Source organism: Equus caballus, chromosome 2, assembly GCF_041296265.1.
Source record: "Equus caballus isolate H_3958 breed thoroughbred chromosome 2, TB-T2T, whole genome shotgun sequence".
In the NCBI taxonomy this organism is placed as follows: domain Eukaryota; kingdom Metazoa; phylum Chordata; class Mammalia; order Perissodactyla; family Equidae; genus Equus; species Equus caballus.
This window is the reverse complement of record NC_091685.1, coordinates 17,628,582-17,648,249: the sequence shown is the minus strand read 5'-3', so window position 1 is coordinate 17,648,249 and position 19,668 is coordinate 17,628,582. Positions and strand designations below refer to the sequence as shown.

The following is a 19,668-nucleotide window of genomic DNA, read 5'->3' as shown; positions in this document are numbered from 1 at the left end:
AATGGGTTCATATAAATATCCCAGCCTACTATGATCAGAAAGAGGAACTCCAGTCATCCTCTATCCCCATCTCCACAGGCTGCTTCCTTTTTCCTCATAGCTCTTACCGTCACCTGGGGTATCACCTATCTAATTTTCTGTTTATAATTATCGAGTATTTAATTTTGCCAGAATTACGATCCCAGAAAGCCGGGCCTGCGTTTTGAACACTGCTGTATCCTCAGAGCCTGTAACAATGAGTGCAGAGGTAGGCACTGGGAAGATAGTTGTCAGTGAATGAATGAATGAATGAATGACAGAGAAAGGGCTTCCCCACCGGAAGCGCTGGCCGGCCACGTGGTCCCCCGGGACCCCAGTCAGCAAACAGGGCGGTCCGCCCCGGTGGCCGCGGCCCCTGGGTCTGGGCAGCCCCGGGGGTGCGCGTGCCCAGGGGCGCGTTCCGCCGCGTCCGGTGCCGGGTTTTCGGCAGCGCCCTGCATCCCGGCGAGGGCGGGCTGGGGCGGCCGCCGGGGGCGGAGCGGGCCGCGGGGCGCCGAGCCCGCCGGAAGACGCGCGGCCGCTGGGCCGGGAGCCGCGGGGCCGCGGGGGTGGGCCGCACCCCGAGGCCCACGGGGGCCGGCGCGAGGACGACCGGCAGCGCGGCAGCGGCCACGCGCGTCGGGAGGACTGAGGCGCCCGGAGACGCCGGGCTGCGGCCCAGGAGGCGGGGCGCCCGGGGGGCCTGGCCGCCGCCGGCCGGCTGCATCCTCGCCTGGGTCTGCGGGGAGCGGGGTCAGGGCATCCCTCCCGGGGCGGCCCCCCGAGCTCCACTCCCGGGGGTGCTGCTGGGAAAGGCCACCTGGGGGGGGGGTGCGTGGATCTGGTGCCGCAGCCCCCGCCCGAGGCCGCCTCTCGTTGGGAATTTGGAAAACACCCACGTCCACTTCTCAGGCTGAGGGTCCTCTGGGCTCCCGAAGCAAGCCTACGTGAACGGTGGGCGTTTTTTGAAGCATCATTGTGTTGAGTCGGGGATGTGGTCTGTCTCTGAAAGGCTGGGAGAGAGCAAAATCAGTTACCACCCAGTTCTTCTCTAAAGAGACACCGTCTGGAGCTGAAAGCTTCAAGAAAGGGCGCTCTCACGCCCCCATCTCTGGTCCTAGCAGCGTTCGAGGCCGATCCGGTGAGTAGGAGGCCACGCTGTGTGTCTGCAGTCTCCATGTCCGAGGGAGGCGCGGCTGGGAGCAGTGAGAAGGGGCATCTGCGAAAGGAAGCTTCTGGGGCATTAGCCGTTCCATAAGCAAGATGCGAAAGTTTCTTCACTTTGTAACAGGACATTGACTTTTTATATATTCAGGGGCAGGGTATTTTCCACTGCTCCAATCCAGTGTAGGATGCAGCTCCTTTCTCTGGATCAGTCACAGCTGGGAAGAAAAAAAAAAAAAAGGAGCCCATAAGCCTTTCCTCACAAACTTAAAAAAGTTGGGCCGGCTCCCTTTCCACGGAGCTAGGACTGTGCTTCGGGCCCCGCCTACACTGGACCTGGTCACTGGGAGGCAGCTGCTCAGATGCCGGAGGCTTGGACGAGAGGATGGATTTGGGCTGTTTCCAGATTTGCCTGTTCAAACCGTTCTGTGTAGTCCTCGTTGGATTGGAAGTCCTATGTTTCCTCCATTTGAAGACATACCTCTCTCCCCCTATTTTAACATTTCTGAAACCAGGATGCATCTTAACAGAGGGGTCAGAAGGACTCACCAGCTGCTGGGCATCTGCGTGGCTGGTGACGTGTCTGTCACCGCTCGCCCATGTGAAAATGCAGCTGTGTGATTATTCTGTCAGTTGAGATACTTGAAATGAACTTTAAATTTAGATCTCTAATTGCTTTTAAAAATAACTTAAAAAGATAGCACTATGATACAGTGTTAAAGCAAAAAGTTTATAATGTCTATTAGGGGTTTACTGTATGCTCGACATTGTCTCAATTAGTCAACGTTGCAACCCCATGAAGTGCAATTATTATCCCCATTTTATAGATGAAGAAACTGAAGCTCAGAAAGATGAAATGGCTTAGAGCTTTTAAGTGCAAGGGTCAGGATTCTAACCCAGGCTGTCTGATTTCAAAGCCTGCGCTCTTAAATCCCAAGTCTGTATCTAGGCAGAAGTTGCCTGCAGCATACAAAGAGGGGAGTCAAGGCACGGTCTGTGCATGTTTGTGTATCTTTGGCTATTTGTGTATGGATGTGTGGGACTGGGAGAATGAGCCACATCCAAGAGCATTGATTATGTTTATTCCCACATTGATGCCAAATCTTTGTTTTTGGATCTTTTGCAGTTTTAAATATTATCTCTGCAAGTTCTGGAGTTCCCGCTGTCTGACCGACCCTTCTGGATCCCTCCTCTCCTGCCTTTTGCTCCTCCAGAAGAATATAGAGGCATGCCCTCAAACCTGCTTGGCTGGCTGCCTCCCACGGAGGCGGTACTTAGTTTAAGAGGGGAGTCAGTTTTTCAGAGTTGTTGAAGTCACATCAGCCTGTAGGAGCCCCCGGGTTCTGGTGCTACAGGGACACACCAAAGTCCTGAGGGCAGGGGATTGTGATCAGAGGAGGACCACACAGCTGTGAAGCCTCTCAGGAGAGGTTCTAGCAGTTTCCTCACCGGAAGTGGACCAGCCCAATCGCTTGGGTGTCATCATGCTGCAGCGGCTCCTGATCACCCTGCCCGCCGAGGCCAGCACCTGGGTGAAGTTGCACCATCCAAAGATGGCCAAGGAGGGGGCGCCCCTGTGGGAGGACGTGACTAAGATGTTTGAAGGAGAAGGTGAGAATAGACTGATGGAGGGAACGGAGAGGGTGGAGGGAGGTCTCATTTGTGTGTGAAAAGGTCAGTACACACTTCCTTGAGGTGGTCTCTTGGGGAGAAAATTGGGGGAAAGCGGGTCTTTGGGGTGCATGCTTGTGGCTTTTGGGAAGAGGATAGCTGTGAGGGAAATGTTGTTGGGCTCTCAGCACAAGCTCCTTGCGACATGTGTACCGTGCTGTTCCCATCTCCTGTCCTCAATTACAACACACAGCAGGAAGACAGCATGCTGGTGTGTTCCCCACCAGCGGCTCCTGGTGTGTGAATGGGATTCACCAACAGTGGGGTCAAAGGTTTCTTCCCTCTTACGCCCTCCAGTGGTTTTTCTTCACAAGTTGCAGTCATTTTAGCCCTAAACCAGTCTTTTTCACAAGTATCAGTTCTTTCTTTTCATCTTTTGCTGAGAGGAAGAAATGACACTTGATTACTCTCATTTTACCTTGAAATATATGGGTTCACTGGGGAAACATGTTGAAGATTACATGTTATTTAGTGGTCTGGTGAGGATGGATGGACAGGAATTCATGTGTCTCGTGTGGTCTCTTGGTAAATACCTTTAACACTTCAAATTCAGCCACATTTATTGTGTTCTAGCTGTGTCAGGCAGGGACTTTGCTAAGCATCTTGAGAGCTGGAAAAATGGATGATGATCTCTAATGCTAATTCCTAATTGATGGAGATAGGCATGTACCCAGATCACAATAATGGAAGGTAGCCTAAGACAACGCTATGGTGACGTTCTTTGGGAATACACGAGACAAGAAACGTTCTTCTGACTGTACTTATCTGAGAAATTGTCACAAAGCAGATGGCACTGAATTGGGCCTTGAAGGATGGCTAAGTTTTTTATAGAAGATTTGGGGAATGGATACAAAAGTGGGTACCTTGAAGAGTCGTTCACAGCACACTAGTCTAACAGAGTTAAGAATGTGATGGGTGTATGTGTCCCACATATGAAGGGGACAGTGGTTAGAGGAAACCAATGTCTTTTAGTCCACAGGAGAGTGTTTGGATTTCTCCTTCTTGTCTCAAACCTTTAGTCAAAGGAGAGGCCTGGTAGATGTGTGCTTTTGGACCAGCACTGACCGCTGGGAGACGTTGATGCCTGAAGCAGTGCACGGCAGGTGCTCATTAAGGAGGCTTTGGGCTGATCTTGTGTTGCTCCAAATGTCCCTCTTTGTGAATGTGTTGAGAGAGGAGCCACGTTCAGCAAGTCTCTTGAACAGACCTGCATAGAAATAGAAAAGCAGGACACTTTTTCTGTTTGGGGGTTTTGGCGAGATGCAAACCTCATGGCTCTTCTCCTTCCCCAGCTCTGCTGTCTCCAGATGCTGATGAGACCCAGGGAGAAAGTTTAAAGGATGAAGTGACCTCTGGGCCCCTGACAGCAAAATCCCAGGTGGGTTGGAGTTCCCTCTCATTTTCTTGACATGCTTCTTGGTTTTGTTTTTTAAAAGATTTTTATTTTTCCTTCTTCTCCCCAAAGGCCCCTGGTACATAGTTGTGTGATTCTTTTAGTTGTGGGTCCTTGTAGTTGTGGCATGTGGGACGCCATGGCTTGACGAGTGGTGCTAGGTCTGTGACCAGGATCCGAACCAGTGAAACCCTGGACCACTGAAGCAGAGTGCACAAACCTAACCACTTGGCCACGGGGCCAGGCCCCGCTTCTTGGTTTTTAAGGCTATAACTTGCCTTTTTTGAAGAAGAAGAGGGTGTTGAGCCTAACAAATTCAACCTAGGGAGCTCAGTGCAAGATGTTCTCATACAGAAAAGCGAGCCACAGTGGTGGCAATTTCCCTACTCACGTGGCCTCCCTCTGTGTAACTCTTGTTTCTTTCTTTTTTTTTAATTGAGATAAAAGTGACATATAACATTATCAAAAATATGGAATGCTTCACAGATTTGCATGTCATCCTTAGGCCAGGTGCCGTGCTAACCTTCTCTGTATCATTCCAGTTGTTGTAACTCTTGTTTCTGACCAACATCTGCATCTAACATTGTGCCAATTTCTGTAGAGAAAATAAACTGAGTGATAGAATTCTAACCCCTCAAAACCAACAGATACATTGGGGATCAAAGATAAACTTCAATTTGGGGGAGTATTTTTTACTCAAAAGCAAACTTTGTAAATGAGAAGGAAGTTCTGACATTCTTAGTGATGTACACAGATCACTGGTGAACTTCTTGAGGTGCCCCTTAGTGTGGTATTGGGAGCAGAAGTCATACTGCAACCAACAGAGAAGTGAGTGGAGAAGAATTGGGCAGGCCACATGGCGCACGCGTTAGACAGGCGAGGCGGGTACAACACACTTTTGAAAATGGTGTCCTCACTGCCTGGTGGAAGCAGAAGTGAAATAGAAGGAAAATTGTAGAGTAAATGAGAAAGAAAGACTCTTATTAAAGAGGAGACGTTATTCGAGGACAGAAGAGTTTTAAATCAAAAGAACTTGGGTTCTGAAATTAGACAGTACACGATTTCAATTCTCTCTTTTGTTTACTTGCTTGGTGATCTGGGGCAATTTTTTTAGCCATTTACAATCTTGGTTTCCTCAGCTAATTCAGATGCTAATGCCTTCTAGGATTGAAATGCATTCCAGAGTTATTTATAGTAATATGGAAGAAATAATAATGGTCTCATTATTTAAAGAGTTACCTTGTTTCTGCATTCCACTTACCTGGAATTTCTCACTTTCCTGGCATTTATCAAAAACTAATGGGATTCTTAGCACTGGGAAAAGATTAAATTTTTTTAAATTAAGGTATAATTTGCATATAGGAAAATACACTTAAGAATGTATGCAGTTCTATTTTGACATCTGTTTACCCCAGGTACCCAAATCAAGTCATGGAATATTTCCACCATCTCGGAAAGTTCCCTCAGGCCCCTTTCCAATTAAAACTCTGCTTCACCCCCAGTAGAGAGTACCTAGGAGCTCTGTTATTTCTTACAACTTCATGTAAATCTACAATTATCGCAAAATAAAATGTTTAGTTAAAAAAATGTATATTCTGCAGTTGTAAGGTATATTGTTCTTTAAATGTCAATTAGGTCAGGTTGGTCGATAGGTTGTTCAGATCTATATCCTTGATGAGTTTTTGTCTACATGTTGTATCAGTTACTGAGAGAGGAATGTTAAAATGTCTAAATCATTGTGGTTTTGTCTGTATCTCTCGGTAGTTCTGTCAGTTCTGTTTTATTTGTTGTAAAGCTCTGTTATCAGATGCATAAATGCATAGGGTTGTTGTCTTCTTGATGAACTGACCTTTATCGTAATGAAATGTCTCTCTTTATGCCTAGTAATGCTGCTTTTCCTAAGTCTTCTTTGTCTGATTTAATATTGCTCCTCCAGTGTTCTCTTCGTTATTGCTTGTATGATATAGCCTTTTTCATTCTTTTGCTTTTACCTATCTGCATCTTTAGATTTAAAGTGTGACCTTCTTAAACATAGCTGGGTCTTGCTTGTTTAGCCCAGGTAAATGGACTAAACAAACATGTTTAGTCCTAACATGTTTTGTCCGTGTAAGGGGATACAACAAACAGTAACAGTTAACATGATCGTTGATAGGGTGGGATTTAAGCGTATATTCTTGTTCTCGTTTGCTGTTTGTCCCATCTATTCTTCATTCCTCCTCCTCTGCCTTCTTTTGGATTGCGTAGTTTTTTAGTATTCCGTTTTATGTCCTCTAAGGACTTTTTAGCTATACTTCCTTGATTTGTTTTTAGTGGTTTCCCTAGCCATTAACATAGGCATTTTTGACATATCACAGTTGAATTATCATACTGTTTCACATATATATGAATTCCTTATATTTCCATTCACTCTTTCCTGTCCTTGTGTATTGCGATCATACATTTCACTTTGCATGTTATAAACCCCACAATACATTGTTTTTATTTTTGCTTTTAACAGTAAATTGTTTCATAAAAAAATTAAGAGAAGGAGGGGCTGGCCCGGTGGTGCAGTGGTTAAGTGCACACGTTCCGCTTCGGTGGCCTGGGGTTCGCCGGTTCGGATCCCGGGTGTGGACATGGTGCCCTTGGCAAAAGCCACACTGTGGTAGGCGTCCCACATATAAAGCAGAGGAAAATGGGCACGGATGTTAGCTCAGGGCCAGTCTTCCTCAGCAAAAAGAGGAGGATTGGCAGCAGATGTTAGCTCAGGGCTAATCTTCCTCAAAAAAAAAAAATTAAGAGAAGGAAAAAAATGAGTGTTTCATATTTGCCCAACTATTTGCCAATTCAGGCACTTTTCCTTTAGTTCCACGTTCTATCTGGTATCATTTCCCTTCAGCTTAACAAGGTCGTTTAGCATTTCTTGTAGTGTCAGTGTTCTGATGTTAGATTCTCACAGCTTTTGTGGATCTACAGATGTCTCTAGATTCTATTCCTAACGGAGAATCTTTTACCGCATATGGAATTCTAGGTTGACCCCACTTGTTCTTTTAAGCACTTTAAAGATGGTCCATTATCTTTTAACTCATGTTATTTTGGATAAGTCAGCTGCTGTTCTTACTCTTTCCTTACGTGTGATGTGTCTGCTTGGTTTTTTTTTTTTTACTACCAACTATTCTTTCTTGGTTTTTTTGTTTGTCCTTTCCTATCTTCTTTTGACTACTTTTACGATCTTCCCTTTTATCTTTGCTCTTCAGCATTTTTACTATGATGTGCGTTGTGTGGTTTTCTTTGAATTTATTCTTTTTGGGGTTTTCTGAGCTTCTTGGATCTGTGGGTTGAGTTTTTTTCCATCAAATTTGGAAGTTTTTCAGCCTTTATTTCTTCGAAAATTTTTTCTGGCCATTCTCTCATCTCCTTCTAAGATTCTAATTACATGTATATTAGACTATTTGATATTATCTCAGGTTTTTTTTCTCTTTCTGCTTCAGTTTGAATAATATCTATGGACTGGCCTCAAGTTCCACTGATTTTGTCTTCATCGGAGTCCAATCTACCGTGAAGCCCATCCAATGGATCTTTCAGATATTGTGTTTTTCAATTGTAGAATTTTTATTTAGTTCTTTCTCTCCTCAATTCCCCATGTCTTCACCTATTCTCTCCATATTTCATTGTAAATTATTTAACCTATTTTAATAGTTACTTTAAATTTCTTGTCTGCTAATTCCAAAGATTTGGTCACCTGTAGATCGGCTTCTGTGGATTTTTATTTTCTTGATTACAGGTCAGATTTTCTTCCTTCTTCACATGTGTAATATTTTTTTAGCATAGTTCCAATATTGTGTATAAAAGAACAGTGGAGGATGAAGTGTGTATATATATATAGATATATATATACATTGTTTTGTTCTGTTTATTTCCTAGACACTCTAAGCCCTTTCCTCTGTTTGGTGGTTCAGGTGAAAGTCTGATTACTCGTATTCTTCCTAGAGCTGGGGCTGAGCTCTGGGTAAAATACAGCTTTAATATGATTCCCTTTACTTCTGGGATTAACCCAGGTAACAGTGCCCCATGCCACCACTGCCGAGGAGCTGACCTTTTTTATCTTTTCAGTATCTGAGCCAGGAAGGGGTTAGTTCCAGGCAGTTTTGTTCATCTTTGCATTAAACTCCAGCAGGGCCCCAGAATTTAAGCTCAGCAAGGATGCAATGGTCTTGTAATTCTATAATACATACAATAAATGTTAAAAATCTCTCTCTCTCTCCTGCCCCAACCTCTCTGATCTCATTTTCTTCCACTCTCCGCTTCATTAACCTGCCTCAGGCCTTCCTGTTCCCCAGACAAGCCAAGGATGCTCTCACCTTAGGTCCTTTGTACCTGCCTGGAACACTCTCCCCTCACATTTCCATATGACTCTCCCTCACTGAATTCATATCTCTGGACCCCTTTTAGAGAGGTCTTCCCAGCTACCCTACATAAAAGATCATCCTTCCCCTCACTATGACTCTCCCTTCCCCTTATCCTGCTTAATTTTTTTCTAAGGCGCTTATGACCATCTGTCCTTCTACTTATTTAATTATTGATAGTAATCTCCAAACAGATCCAGAGGAGGCTCCCAGTAAAACTGGTTTAGCATCTCCCAGAACTTAGAATACCGTCAGAACTCCTTGGACCTTGATGGAGGTGGTCTCCAGCTGAAAAGGATCATATTTGATGTTCTAGGAATTGTTGACCTTCAAGGACATATCTGTGGACTTCACCCAAGAGGAGTGGGGGCAGCTGGCCCCTGGTCACCGGAATCTGTACCGGGAGGTGATGCTGGAGAACTATGGGAATCTGGTCTCAGTGGGTAAGGATGGGTGAAACATACATCCAGAAACCTGCCCATTACAGAAGAGTCATTATTTCTACATCATTAAGTGTTGTGGATTCCCTGGAGCTTGGCTTTGGGTTCTATATTAGAGATGTCTCATTCCATTGACGATCAAGCCGGGGCATAGCTGATTCTCCTTCCTTGGGGAACAGTTTTACTTTGTAGAGCTAGAATAGAGAGACATGCTGTGTTGCCCTTTCCATTTCAGAGACCCTGAATACCAGAGGACTGGAACTAAATTCTGGGGATGGTTCTTAGACTGAAACATAAGGATTCATGTTCTTTTTTAACTCCATAAGCAGGATATCAACTTTCCAAACCTAGTGTGATTTCCCTGTTGGAGAAAGGAGAAGAGCCATGGATAACAGAGAAAGAAGGCTCAGGAGATCCCAGTTCAGGTGAGACCAGGGGAAATGGTACCTTTTAATATATAGGCCTGAGTGCTCCAAGCCTTCCTAGGCCGTGGGGAAGGCTGAGACTGGACAGGGCATGTCCTAAACCCAATTTCACCCCTCCCTCTGTCACCCCTTTCCTCACTTACCCTTGCAAAAGTCTCTCTGGAGTTGGAGGGAAGAGAAGTCTTATCTTTTTAAGGTTAAACTTGATTTCCCCTCTTTCTTCAGTGTCCTAAAGTCTGCCACTCAGAAGCTCCTTTCTCTAAGCAGTCACATGTCCATGGTCTTTTCCCACAGAAGACAGATCTCTTTTCAGGACTGTCCTCGCATTCTACAAAGCTTTAATTTTCTTTCTTGGATTCTATTTCCACTTCTCACCAATTTCATTTTACAATCCCATTTTCAATTCTTTCACTCATTTTAACTCACACATGTTAATTTTTTGTAACAACTACTTTACGAAAACTCCTGCAAGAGAAATTACAGGATTCCTTCTCACCAAATCAGTGGTCTTTAACAATCTCCTTACACTTTGCTTTTATTATGAAATATTTTAGACATTCATAAAGGCATAGAGAACATTATAACAAATTCCTATGTAGTTTCCACCTGGATTAAGAAATAAAACAGAGTTCACCCTGCTGTCGCCCCGCCCCGACCTTTTGAAATAACCAACTCTTCTGATTTGAAATATCACCATTCCATGTGTCTTCCTACTTTTATTACATGTGTATATCCCTAAACAATATATAGCATGGTTTTACATGTTTTTATTCTTTAAAACTTGGTATATACACTTCTTCCACTTGCTTTTCTCATTCAACACTGTTGATGTTTATCCGTGTTGTTCTAGTTCATTCATTTCCATTGAATTAATAAACCACAATTTATTTCTCCGTTTTTCTGTTGATAGACAATGGTACTGTTACCAAATTTGGGGGTTACAGAGATGCTGCAGTAAATCTTCATGTATATATCTTCTTGTGTACCTATGTAAGTGTTTCCTGGAGAGATTTGGTAGAAGCAAGATAGTTGGCTCATGGAGTCTCTGCAGCTTTGTTTTGCTGGCTGTTACCAAATTTCTCTTCAAAGCAGTTGCACCAGTTTGAACTCCCAACAGCAGGTTTTAGGAGTTTCCAGAACTCAGCATCGTTGTTGAGACTTGGCATTGCAAAACTTTAAAAGTTTTGTAAAGGCAGGAGGTGAATATCGTATCTTGTTTCTTTTCTTTTCCTGAATACTAATGAGGGGGAGCATATTTTTCGTGTTTATTGACCATCCATCTAGGATTCCTCTTCTGTAAATTACTTGTTTATATCCTTTGTCAGTTGTTCTATTATTGCTTATCTTTTCTTCTTATTGATTTATAGAAATATATATATATATATGATATATTATCCTGTATTTTTAAAATTTTGCTTTTCATATTTATGTTTAATTAGGTTTGATTCACCTGGAATTTATTTTGTATGTAGTGTGAGCTGAGGATCTAATTTAACTTTTTCCATGTGGATAGTCAGTCCAGGAACCCTTTGTTTAATAGTTAATGCCACTGTCACCTGTCAAGTTTCCTTCTATGCTTGGGTCTGTTTCTGGGCTCTCTCTATTCTGTTCCACTTTTCTATTTTTTTATCCCCACTCTAATGCCGGGCTATCTTAATTACTGTATTTCATAGTGGAACTCAATATCTGGTAGAGGTGGTTCTCCTACCTTGTTCTTCAGAATTGTCCTGGCTGTTCCTAGCCCCTTGTTTTTCCATACAAATTGTGTAATGAGTGCATCAAATTACACACACACACAAGTACTCTGGTGGTATTTTGATTGGAATAGAATCAAATTTATAGATCAATTTTTGGGGGAATTACTATTATGGTATTGAGTCCTTCTATCCCAGAACAGGTTATATTGCTCCATTTATTGATAATTTCCTAATTTTTTTTCCAAAAAAGTTTTAGGATTTTCCCCATAAAGGTCTTGTACATATTACATCTTTTTTGCTAGATTGATCTTGCAGACCTTATAGTTTGTTGCTATTGTAGATGGTGTATTTTTTTAAATTACATTTTCTGCTTGTTGCTGGTATGTAATAACACAGTTGATTTTGTGTATGCTCTTATAGCCAGCCACCTTGTTTCACTCTGTTATTAATTCCAGTAATTTTTTTTGTCTCTCCTCCTGGGTTTTTTCTTCTTCAACTTATAATAATGAAAGTAATAACAAAAGCTACCCTGAATGTTCTTTGCCTGTCTCTGGATGAAATCTTGATGAGATCCCATAGATGGCCTAGTCCTTTTAAATAATAAGACAGTCTGATTTTAGTAAAATGTTTAGTTCAATGCAATAGTAAAAACTGCCAACTTTGTTCAAAGTCAAATCTTCTCTTCTGCTCGAACTTGGGCCTGATTCAGCTTGGATATTGAACTGGGGAGGGGGACACTGATGCTTCCTCTCTCTTTCCCTGTCTTCTCTCCCTCCTCCCCTACTCAGGACCAGAATGAGGGGCCAGGAGAACACAGACTCTATTATTGCCTCTGTTCATTTGGAATTTGGAAGTGCTAATGATCCTTTTGTGTTGACCAAAAACTCCTAAAGAAGTTATACCTTTCAGGAATATGGAGCTGTCAGTTGAAATACTAGTGATGGGTACAACAAATTAGCAAGTGAGAAAAACAGTCAGAATTTTGAAGGTTAAAGGATGTTTTCATAGAACATAGCACCAGTAGCAACATAGCAGTCTGGGTTTTTTTGGTCTCCTTTACATAAATAACACTTCCAGGGACAGATTAATGACCATAGGAAACAGCAATGTGTAAATAGTAATACAAGTTTCAATGAAAGACAGCTTAACGTTCTTGTGAATGTTCTTATTTTGAACGTTATTTTTTGTACTAGTGTCTCTCTTTCTACTGCTGGAGTGAGGAGAAGGACATCTTTTTATCTTTCTGAAATTGTTTTCCAAAAGTAGTTGTCGATTAAAGAGATGTATTATTAAGACATAGCTCTGAAATTTCATTATTTAGTATTATGAGAAAGAGCAGGACTAAAATGCTCACATTTTCTCTACATATAAAATCACACTTTTACCATGTTCACTGTTTCTTAATTTCCCACTACCTCTCTGGGTTGCCTAGCCATATTTAAATATAATAAAAATCTCCTGTACTTTATATGTATTAGAATCTATATCTCTATTCCACACCCACTACAATAATTGATTTTTCAAAGCATAATGAATATGAGTTATTTGCATTTTTTCCATTTCCTCCAGACTTGAAGAGTAAACCAGAAACCAATATATCAACTGCAAAGAATGACATTTTACAGGAAGAGTTATGTCATGGCATTATGATGGAAAGGCTCATGAGGGATGATGTCATTTATTCTACATTGAGAAAAGTCTCCAAATGTGATGATGAGTTAGAAAGGCACCAGGAAACTCATAGAAGAGACGTGAGTCAAGCCATCTCAATCCACAAGAAGAGAGGCCAAGAAACTAACAAATTTGGGGAAAACGTTGTGAGTTCAAATGTTGTCATAAAACAGAGGCACCGTAAATGTGACACACTTAGAAAGAGGAACAGATTCAAATTAGATATGATTAATCATCCAACAAGTTACATAAGAACAAAAACTTATGAATGTACTATATGTGAAAAAATCTTCAAACAACCCATTCACCTCACTGAACACATGAGAATTCATACTGGTGAGAAACCTTTCAGATGTAAGGAATGTGGAAGGGCCTTTAGTCAAAGTGCATCCCTTACGACACACCAGAGAATCCATACTGGTGAGAAACCCTTTGAATGTGAAGAATGTGGCAAAACCTTCAGACATCGCTCATCTCTCAATCAGCATCACAGAACTCACACTGGGGAGAAACCCTATGTATGTGATAAATGTCAGAAAGCTTTCAGCCAGAACATTAGCTTGATCCAACATTTGAGAACTCATTCTGGAGAGAAACCCTTTACGTGCCATGAATGTGGGAAAACCTTTCGACAGGTTAGACACCTTAGTGAACATATAAGAATTCATACTGGGGAGAAGCCCTATGCATGCACTGCATGTTGTAAAACCTTTAGTCATAGAGCGTATCTAACGCATCACCAGAGAATCCACACCGGGGAGAGACCCTACAAATGTAAGGAATGTGGGAAAGCCTTTAGGCAGAGGATACACCTCAGCAACCATAAAACTGTTCATACAGGAGTGAAGGCATATGAATGCAGCCGCTGTGGGAAAGCCTACAGGCATGATTCATCCTTCAAGAAACATCAGAGACATCACACAGGAGAAAAACCTTATGAATGTAATGAATGTGGAAAAGCCTTCAGCTATAACTCATCACTTACCCGACACCATGAAATACACAGGAGGAATGCCTTCCGAAATAGTGTGTAAAAGCAGATTATTCAACATAAAAACAAAAGTCAAGTCTAAATCAATGATTCTACACTTTTAAATTTCAGGACTCTAAATTTGCAGAATTACTATTATGATGCCAACTTTTCATTTTGCCTATCGTGTAAACAAACAGTATGTTGATAGCTGCTATCTACTAACACCTCCATACAAAGTGCTTACAAATAAAGGATGGTCCTTCGAATTAAATTCAGCAATATGGAAAATTCACACATTATTATTATTTTTCTGATTTCATGGTAGATTAATAAGTTATTCTTCCTGGGCGTTCACTGATTTACAGACCAGCATTTGGGAACTACTGTTTAAAATATCACCACCCCTATTTTTTTAATTAAAATTTTATTTTTTTTTTAATGGGGAAAACTTTCACATGGTATAAAGTTCAAAAGGCACAGACAGCTATATAAGTGAAAAGCCTCCTTGTTCCTTCGCTCACCACAAATTTCTCCCTAGAGGCAACCATTTTTTATAACTGATTTTTTGGTGTACTCTTCCAGAGATTTTTCTATTTAAATCCAAGACAATACAAATATACAGTTTTTCTTTTTAAGCATAAATGGCAGCCTCCTATACAAACACATCTGCACATTACTTTTATTACTTAACCATATATCATGGAGGTCATTCCACATCTGTAGATAAAGTGCCTACTTATTGTTTTTTATAGCTGCGTAGTATTCCATGACTTGAATGTAATTTATTTAGCCCGTTCACAGTGGATGGACTTTGGATTTTCAACTTTTTGTTTATATAATGTTGCAGTGAATAGTCTTGTACATTTTCATTTCTCACGTGTAGGCATACATGCAGGGTAAATTCCTAGAACTGGAATTTCTGTGTTAGAGAGTATGTGCATATGTATGATGGATACTGCCAAATTGACCTTCATAGAGGTTGGACCAATTTATTTTCCCTCAGCAAGATACAGAACTGTAGGAGCCATATCTGGTGCTGAAGCATCTCCTGGACCAACAGCCATATCAGCCGTCAAAGAAGTATCAGCTTTTTATCCTAATAACATAGTCTAGAAGTACCAGCTGAGCTGTGTCCCAAAAAGAGCAGGACTTGCTGTCTCTGAAACCAAAGAGAGGTCTGCATTTTACCAAATAGCAGCCAAGCCACCAAAGCCTCAGCTGGAAAAGGAGAAGACATCTCTCCACCAACTGTTCCAGTCCCTGATTTCTGAGGCTGGAACCCTCTGAAGAATGAGAGTTCCCTTAAAGAGACTGATCCACCTGCCTTAGCAAATATAATCTTGGCTGCAACCCTTTTGTTTGGAATGGAGGAAAACTGACAGTTAAGTCATGGTACTTAAGATGGCAGGATCTATTGTGGATGATCAACTGACCATATGTAGCATTTTCCGGGATGATTATGTTAGTGAGTTATAGTTAACACATGGCGGGAGATGGAAAAGAGGTAGGACATGACTTTCTAATTAATAAACATTAGTTAGTGAATGAGAGCATTAATTAATTAGCTAACATTGTTTATTATGTTGTGAAAACTGAGCACCAAGGTCAGGACCACAGTGATTTTGTACATCTTCATTTTTCATTCTGGTAAAGTTTTATTAAAGTTTTAGTGATTCTGTGGAATGTTGATGGTTTCCTCTCATCTCTACCCCACAACCACTACTCCAGTTAGAAACCAAAGCCTGGCACTTAAGAGCCCCCATTATATCTAGTCCTACCTTATAGCTTCATCTCCCAGTTACTTTTCTCCTTCCCATATGGGCTCTGACTACATTCAATATATTCATAAAGTTGCAAGTAACAGAAATCAACTAGGGCTATTTAGGTCTCAAAGAGGGGTGTTATTAGAGTGATATTGGGCTAGCTCCTGTAATTCAGGAGGTGTGATACATTCTAACAGTGGACTGGGACCAGAATCTGAAGCACTTTGGAAAATCCAGGCAGTTTTCTCTCCACCACTCCCCTCTGCTTCTTGTGTCGTCTTCATTCTGGCTTTTTTTTTTTTTCTTAACATTTAATTGCCTATCATGGTTACCATCTATCCTCAAGCTACAAGAAGTTGATCTTATTAACATCCCAACATTCCTTACATCTAGATCTATGTCTTAGAAATCTCTCCTCAGCTCCAAAACATTATATTCAACTTCTCACTGAATATCTCCAGTTGGATATCACATAGTCACCTCAAAGTCAGTATGTCCTGTGAAAAATAAACAAAAACCTTTTCTAAAATGGAATTTGGAGGCCAGAAGGGGGAGCTCTCATGTCCTACCATGGTGGCAGAGCCCAAGAGGAAGGAGAAAGACTTCCTCTTCTTGCCCAGCAAGAGCTCAGTCAATGAGAGACTGCAACTCAGCTAATGAAAGGTCACTATACTTTGAACTCTCAGTTTCTCCGATGGACTCTGTTTATAATAGCCCTCTCAACTTCTTTCCCCCTATGAAAGAGTTTCTCTTCCCCTTATTGCTCAGAACATGGACATGGCTTGCCATGGTTGCAGGACTCAAATTGCAATTCTTTGTTGATCCCAAATAAACCTATTCTGCTGGAGAAATAATTGGCTATTTGTTTAATGTCAACATTTGGTGGCCTGTATGGGGATCTAGAGAAGATCCCCAACAACTTTGAGGCTGGTGGGCAAACAGGTGTTGGTGCCCACATTGAGCTCACTTGCTTTTCTCACTGACCCTGAAGGTTGGTAAATCTTTCTCCTGCATCCAAGCTTCCACTCTCTTTGCATTTTGAAGCTCTCCAGGCTTTACTCAGGATCTATTTTAAGGCTTCATCCTTTTTTGGTTTAGGACTTGTTTTGTCTGTGAGCACTTGGTTGGCTCTTTGGCCTGACTCTTCTGCTCAGCCTTCTGTTCTGTTGCTCTGGGGTCAGACTGTTTCATTGGAACTGTGCCATTCAGCCTTCCGCCTGATTCCTTTGCAGCCAGGCTGTTCTATTGGAATTGTGCTGTTTAGCTTTCGACCTGACTCCTTCAGGATTAGGCTGTTCTATTAGAACTGTGCTGATATTAAGCCTGCAGGCTCTTTGAGCTGTTCGAACCATTTGCGTTACAAGCTGTTTAGGCTGTTTGAAAACTATTCTTTTATGCTAGAGAAAAACCTCTGAGGAATGGGATCCCAGTTATCTAAATATTTTAAGGGCACCCCCACTACAGGACTGTGGCTGATTTTATGTTTTAAAACCACAGTCCTTCCTTATATGCCTTTCTAACTAAGTGGAATGATGTAAGCAAATGTCATTTAGAACATCAATGGCCATTACAGGGAACTTTTGAACTCCCCAAACTTATTTTTCTTAAAACTGAATTGAACAACCATGACTCTGAAATTTCCAAAACTGAACAGAGTGCCTATTTTGATTGGTATTTGATTGGTATTTCCAAAGTTTACCAGGAGTCTAAAATTGTCTCTTCACAAAATAAAATTTTAAGACTAATTGAGGCAAACAAACAATTAAATAAAGATAAGATAGCTTCCATAGCCTCGTGTTGCTCTCCCCCAGCTCCTTGTGCTCAGGCTGCACCTCCAGCATTATCTTCCTTCTTCCTTTCCATACCATCTAAACTCCCTCTATACCCTCAGTTCCTCCAAACTAACTCTCTCACCGAACTTCCCCTTTTCCCTGAACCTCTCCCCACTCCCTCTTCCTCTGAACCTATCAGAACCTGTCCCTTTAAAATTAAGCCTTCTGAGGTTCCAAAGGCTAAAACCTTAATTTCTTATATTCCTCAGACCAAAGCTGAACTGTGAGCCATTGTCAAAGATTTTCCCAAAGTAACCAAAGATCCTCACAGATTTGCTGGGGAATTTAATATAGTCATTCAAACCCATCAACCTGGTTTTTCTGACTTAAAGGCCAGCCCAGCATTGGATGAAAACCACAAATTGGGAAAATCCTGAAAGGTCTCTAGAATTAAAACTGGGAGTCCAACCCACTGACCTGCTATATGATCAGGCTCAGGCAATTGCTAGGCGACTTCACTGGGCAATTCCTAGGCCTTTCCCAAGCCTGTTGATTGGAGCAAAATTCAGGCTTTTGCACAAAAACCTGGTGAGCCTGTTCATGACTATTACAATGAACCACAGATTATTTTTAAAGAAAATTCTGGTCTCCCTTCAGATGTTGGTTCCACTTGGGTAGCTTTTAATTCTGTGTTTATTAATGGGCTGAACCAAGGCCTCCTCCTTCTAGTGAAAAGGACCAGGATGGAATGGGAAACTATGTCCACTCCAGACTTAGTTAATCTGGCAAACCAGCTCTCTTGTACCCTAGATGCGTTGCCTGAAGGAAAGACCACCAAAATTAATCTTCAACTCCAGAAAATGAAGGCCCCTAAAAGAAACCAAAATTCCTCTAGTTTCTAGTTATTATTGCAAAGAGCCAGGACATCGGAAACAGGATTGTTACAAATTTAAGTGTTTCAGGTGCCTTCAGCCCTCTAACCAGACTTTCCAACGTCCTCCAAATTCTCAGTGATGGGACTCTGAGGAACCACAGGGGCTCTTCCCAATCGTCCTTCTTAATTGGCTTGGAGAAACCTTTCTGCATATTGGGAATGAATCTTTTTCTGTCCTAATTGACACTGGAGCCACACTCTTGGTGCTCAACCCCATGACTATAAAGCAGCCACTGCCACAGAGCACCAAACACAGCTCACATAGTGGGGATTATTAACAAATCTCGACAGGTTCCTGTCTCTGAACCTATTCCCTTTTGTTTAGGCCCTTTCAGAGATACACACCCTTTTCTCCTTAGTTCCTCCACCCCATTCATTAGTCCAAGACTTCTTGGAAAAGTACCATGCCAGCATTTCTTTCTCCCAAAAGGGGAAAATAATCCTAGAATTTGACAGTGGTCATCAAAACAGCCAACCAAATGAACTAAATGACCCTTAAACATCTTTTATTTGCTCTGTCTCTGATGGTACTAGAGATGATTCTTGAAACATTGCTCCTTTGTCCCTATTGAATCAGCTACCAGCCTCTTTATGGCAAAATCTCCAACAGGTATTGGTAAAATTGACAGTGCATCTATTGAGATTCAAACATATCCCTCAAAAGCTCTCCCCAGAATTAATCAATCCCCTATAAGTAAAGAAGCCCTTCAAGGTGGAAAGCCCACAACAGAAGATCACCAGGCTCGAGGCCTCATTACCCCTTGTACTAGTCCCTATAATACTGTTTCACCCGTGAGAAAACACAAGGGCTGAGGGTGGAGGTTGGTCCAGGACCTCTGAGCAATACTGTTCTCCTTCAACACCCTGTTGTTCCCAACTCTCACACATGACTAACAGCCATCCTACTGGAAGTGAATTCTTTACTATAATTGATTGGAGCAGTGCATTCCTTTGTATTCCAGTTGATGAAGCTAGCCCCTTTGCCTTCACCTGGGAAGGAAAACGATTCCCCTGACAGTAATGTCTCAGGGTTTTACCGAGTCTTTCTTATTTCTCACAAATCCTGAAGACTGATCTGGGGAATAAAGGTCCCTAGGGGTTCTACTTTGTTGCAGTAGGTGGATGATTTGCTTCTTTGCTCTCCCTCCCGAGTCTCCTCGCAGGAAGACAGCATCCACTTGCTAAAACTTTTAGCCTTAAGTAGACATAAGGTCTCCAAAGAGAAATTGCAGTTTGCCCACCTCCGGATGTGATATTTAGGGCATCTGGTATCAGAACAAGGGCTACACCCAGATCCAAATAGGTTTCATGGTGTCCTAACTTTCCTGAAACCCAAAACTAACTGTCAATCGCAAGGTTTTC

General features: G+C 42.0%; 1 protein-coding gene and 1 non-coding gene across 3 annotated transcripts; one reads left to right on the top strand and one right to left on the bottom strand.

Annotated features, from left to right (window-relative positions):
• Window positions 1-710: 710 nt before the first annotated feature.
• Window positions 711-15,592, top strand: ZFP69 (ZFP69 zinc finger protein). 2 transcript variants are annotated; one of them, XM_001498012.7, is made up of 6 exons: window positions 711-1,159; window positions 2,309-2,793; window positions 4,146-4,231; window positions 8,948-9,074; window positions 9,398-9,496; window positions 12,763-15,520. In XM_001498012.7, exons 2-6 carry the CDS (start codon window positions 2,667-2,669, stop codon window positions 13,896-13,898), a joined length of 1,575 nt encoding a protein of 524 aa, XP_001498062.4. In that variant the 5' UTR covers window positions 711-1,159; window positions 2,309-2,666; the 3' UTR covers window positions 13,899-15,520.
• Window positions 4,711-4,814, bottom strand: LOC111772635 (U6 spliceosomal RNA). Its single transcript, XR_002806639.2, has one exon. It is a non-coding gene; the product is annotated as a U6 spliceosomal RNA (small nuclear RNA).
• Window positions 15,593-19,668: the final 4,076 nt, after the last annotated feature.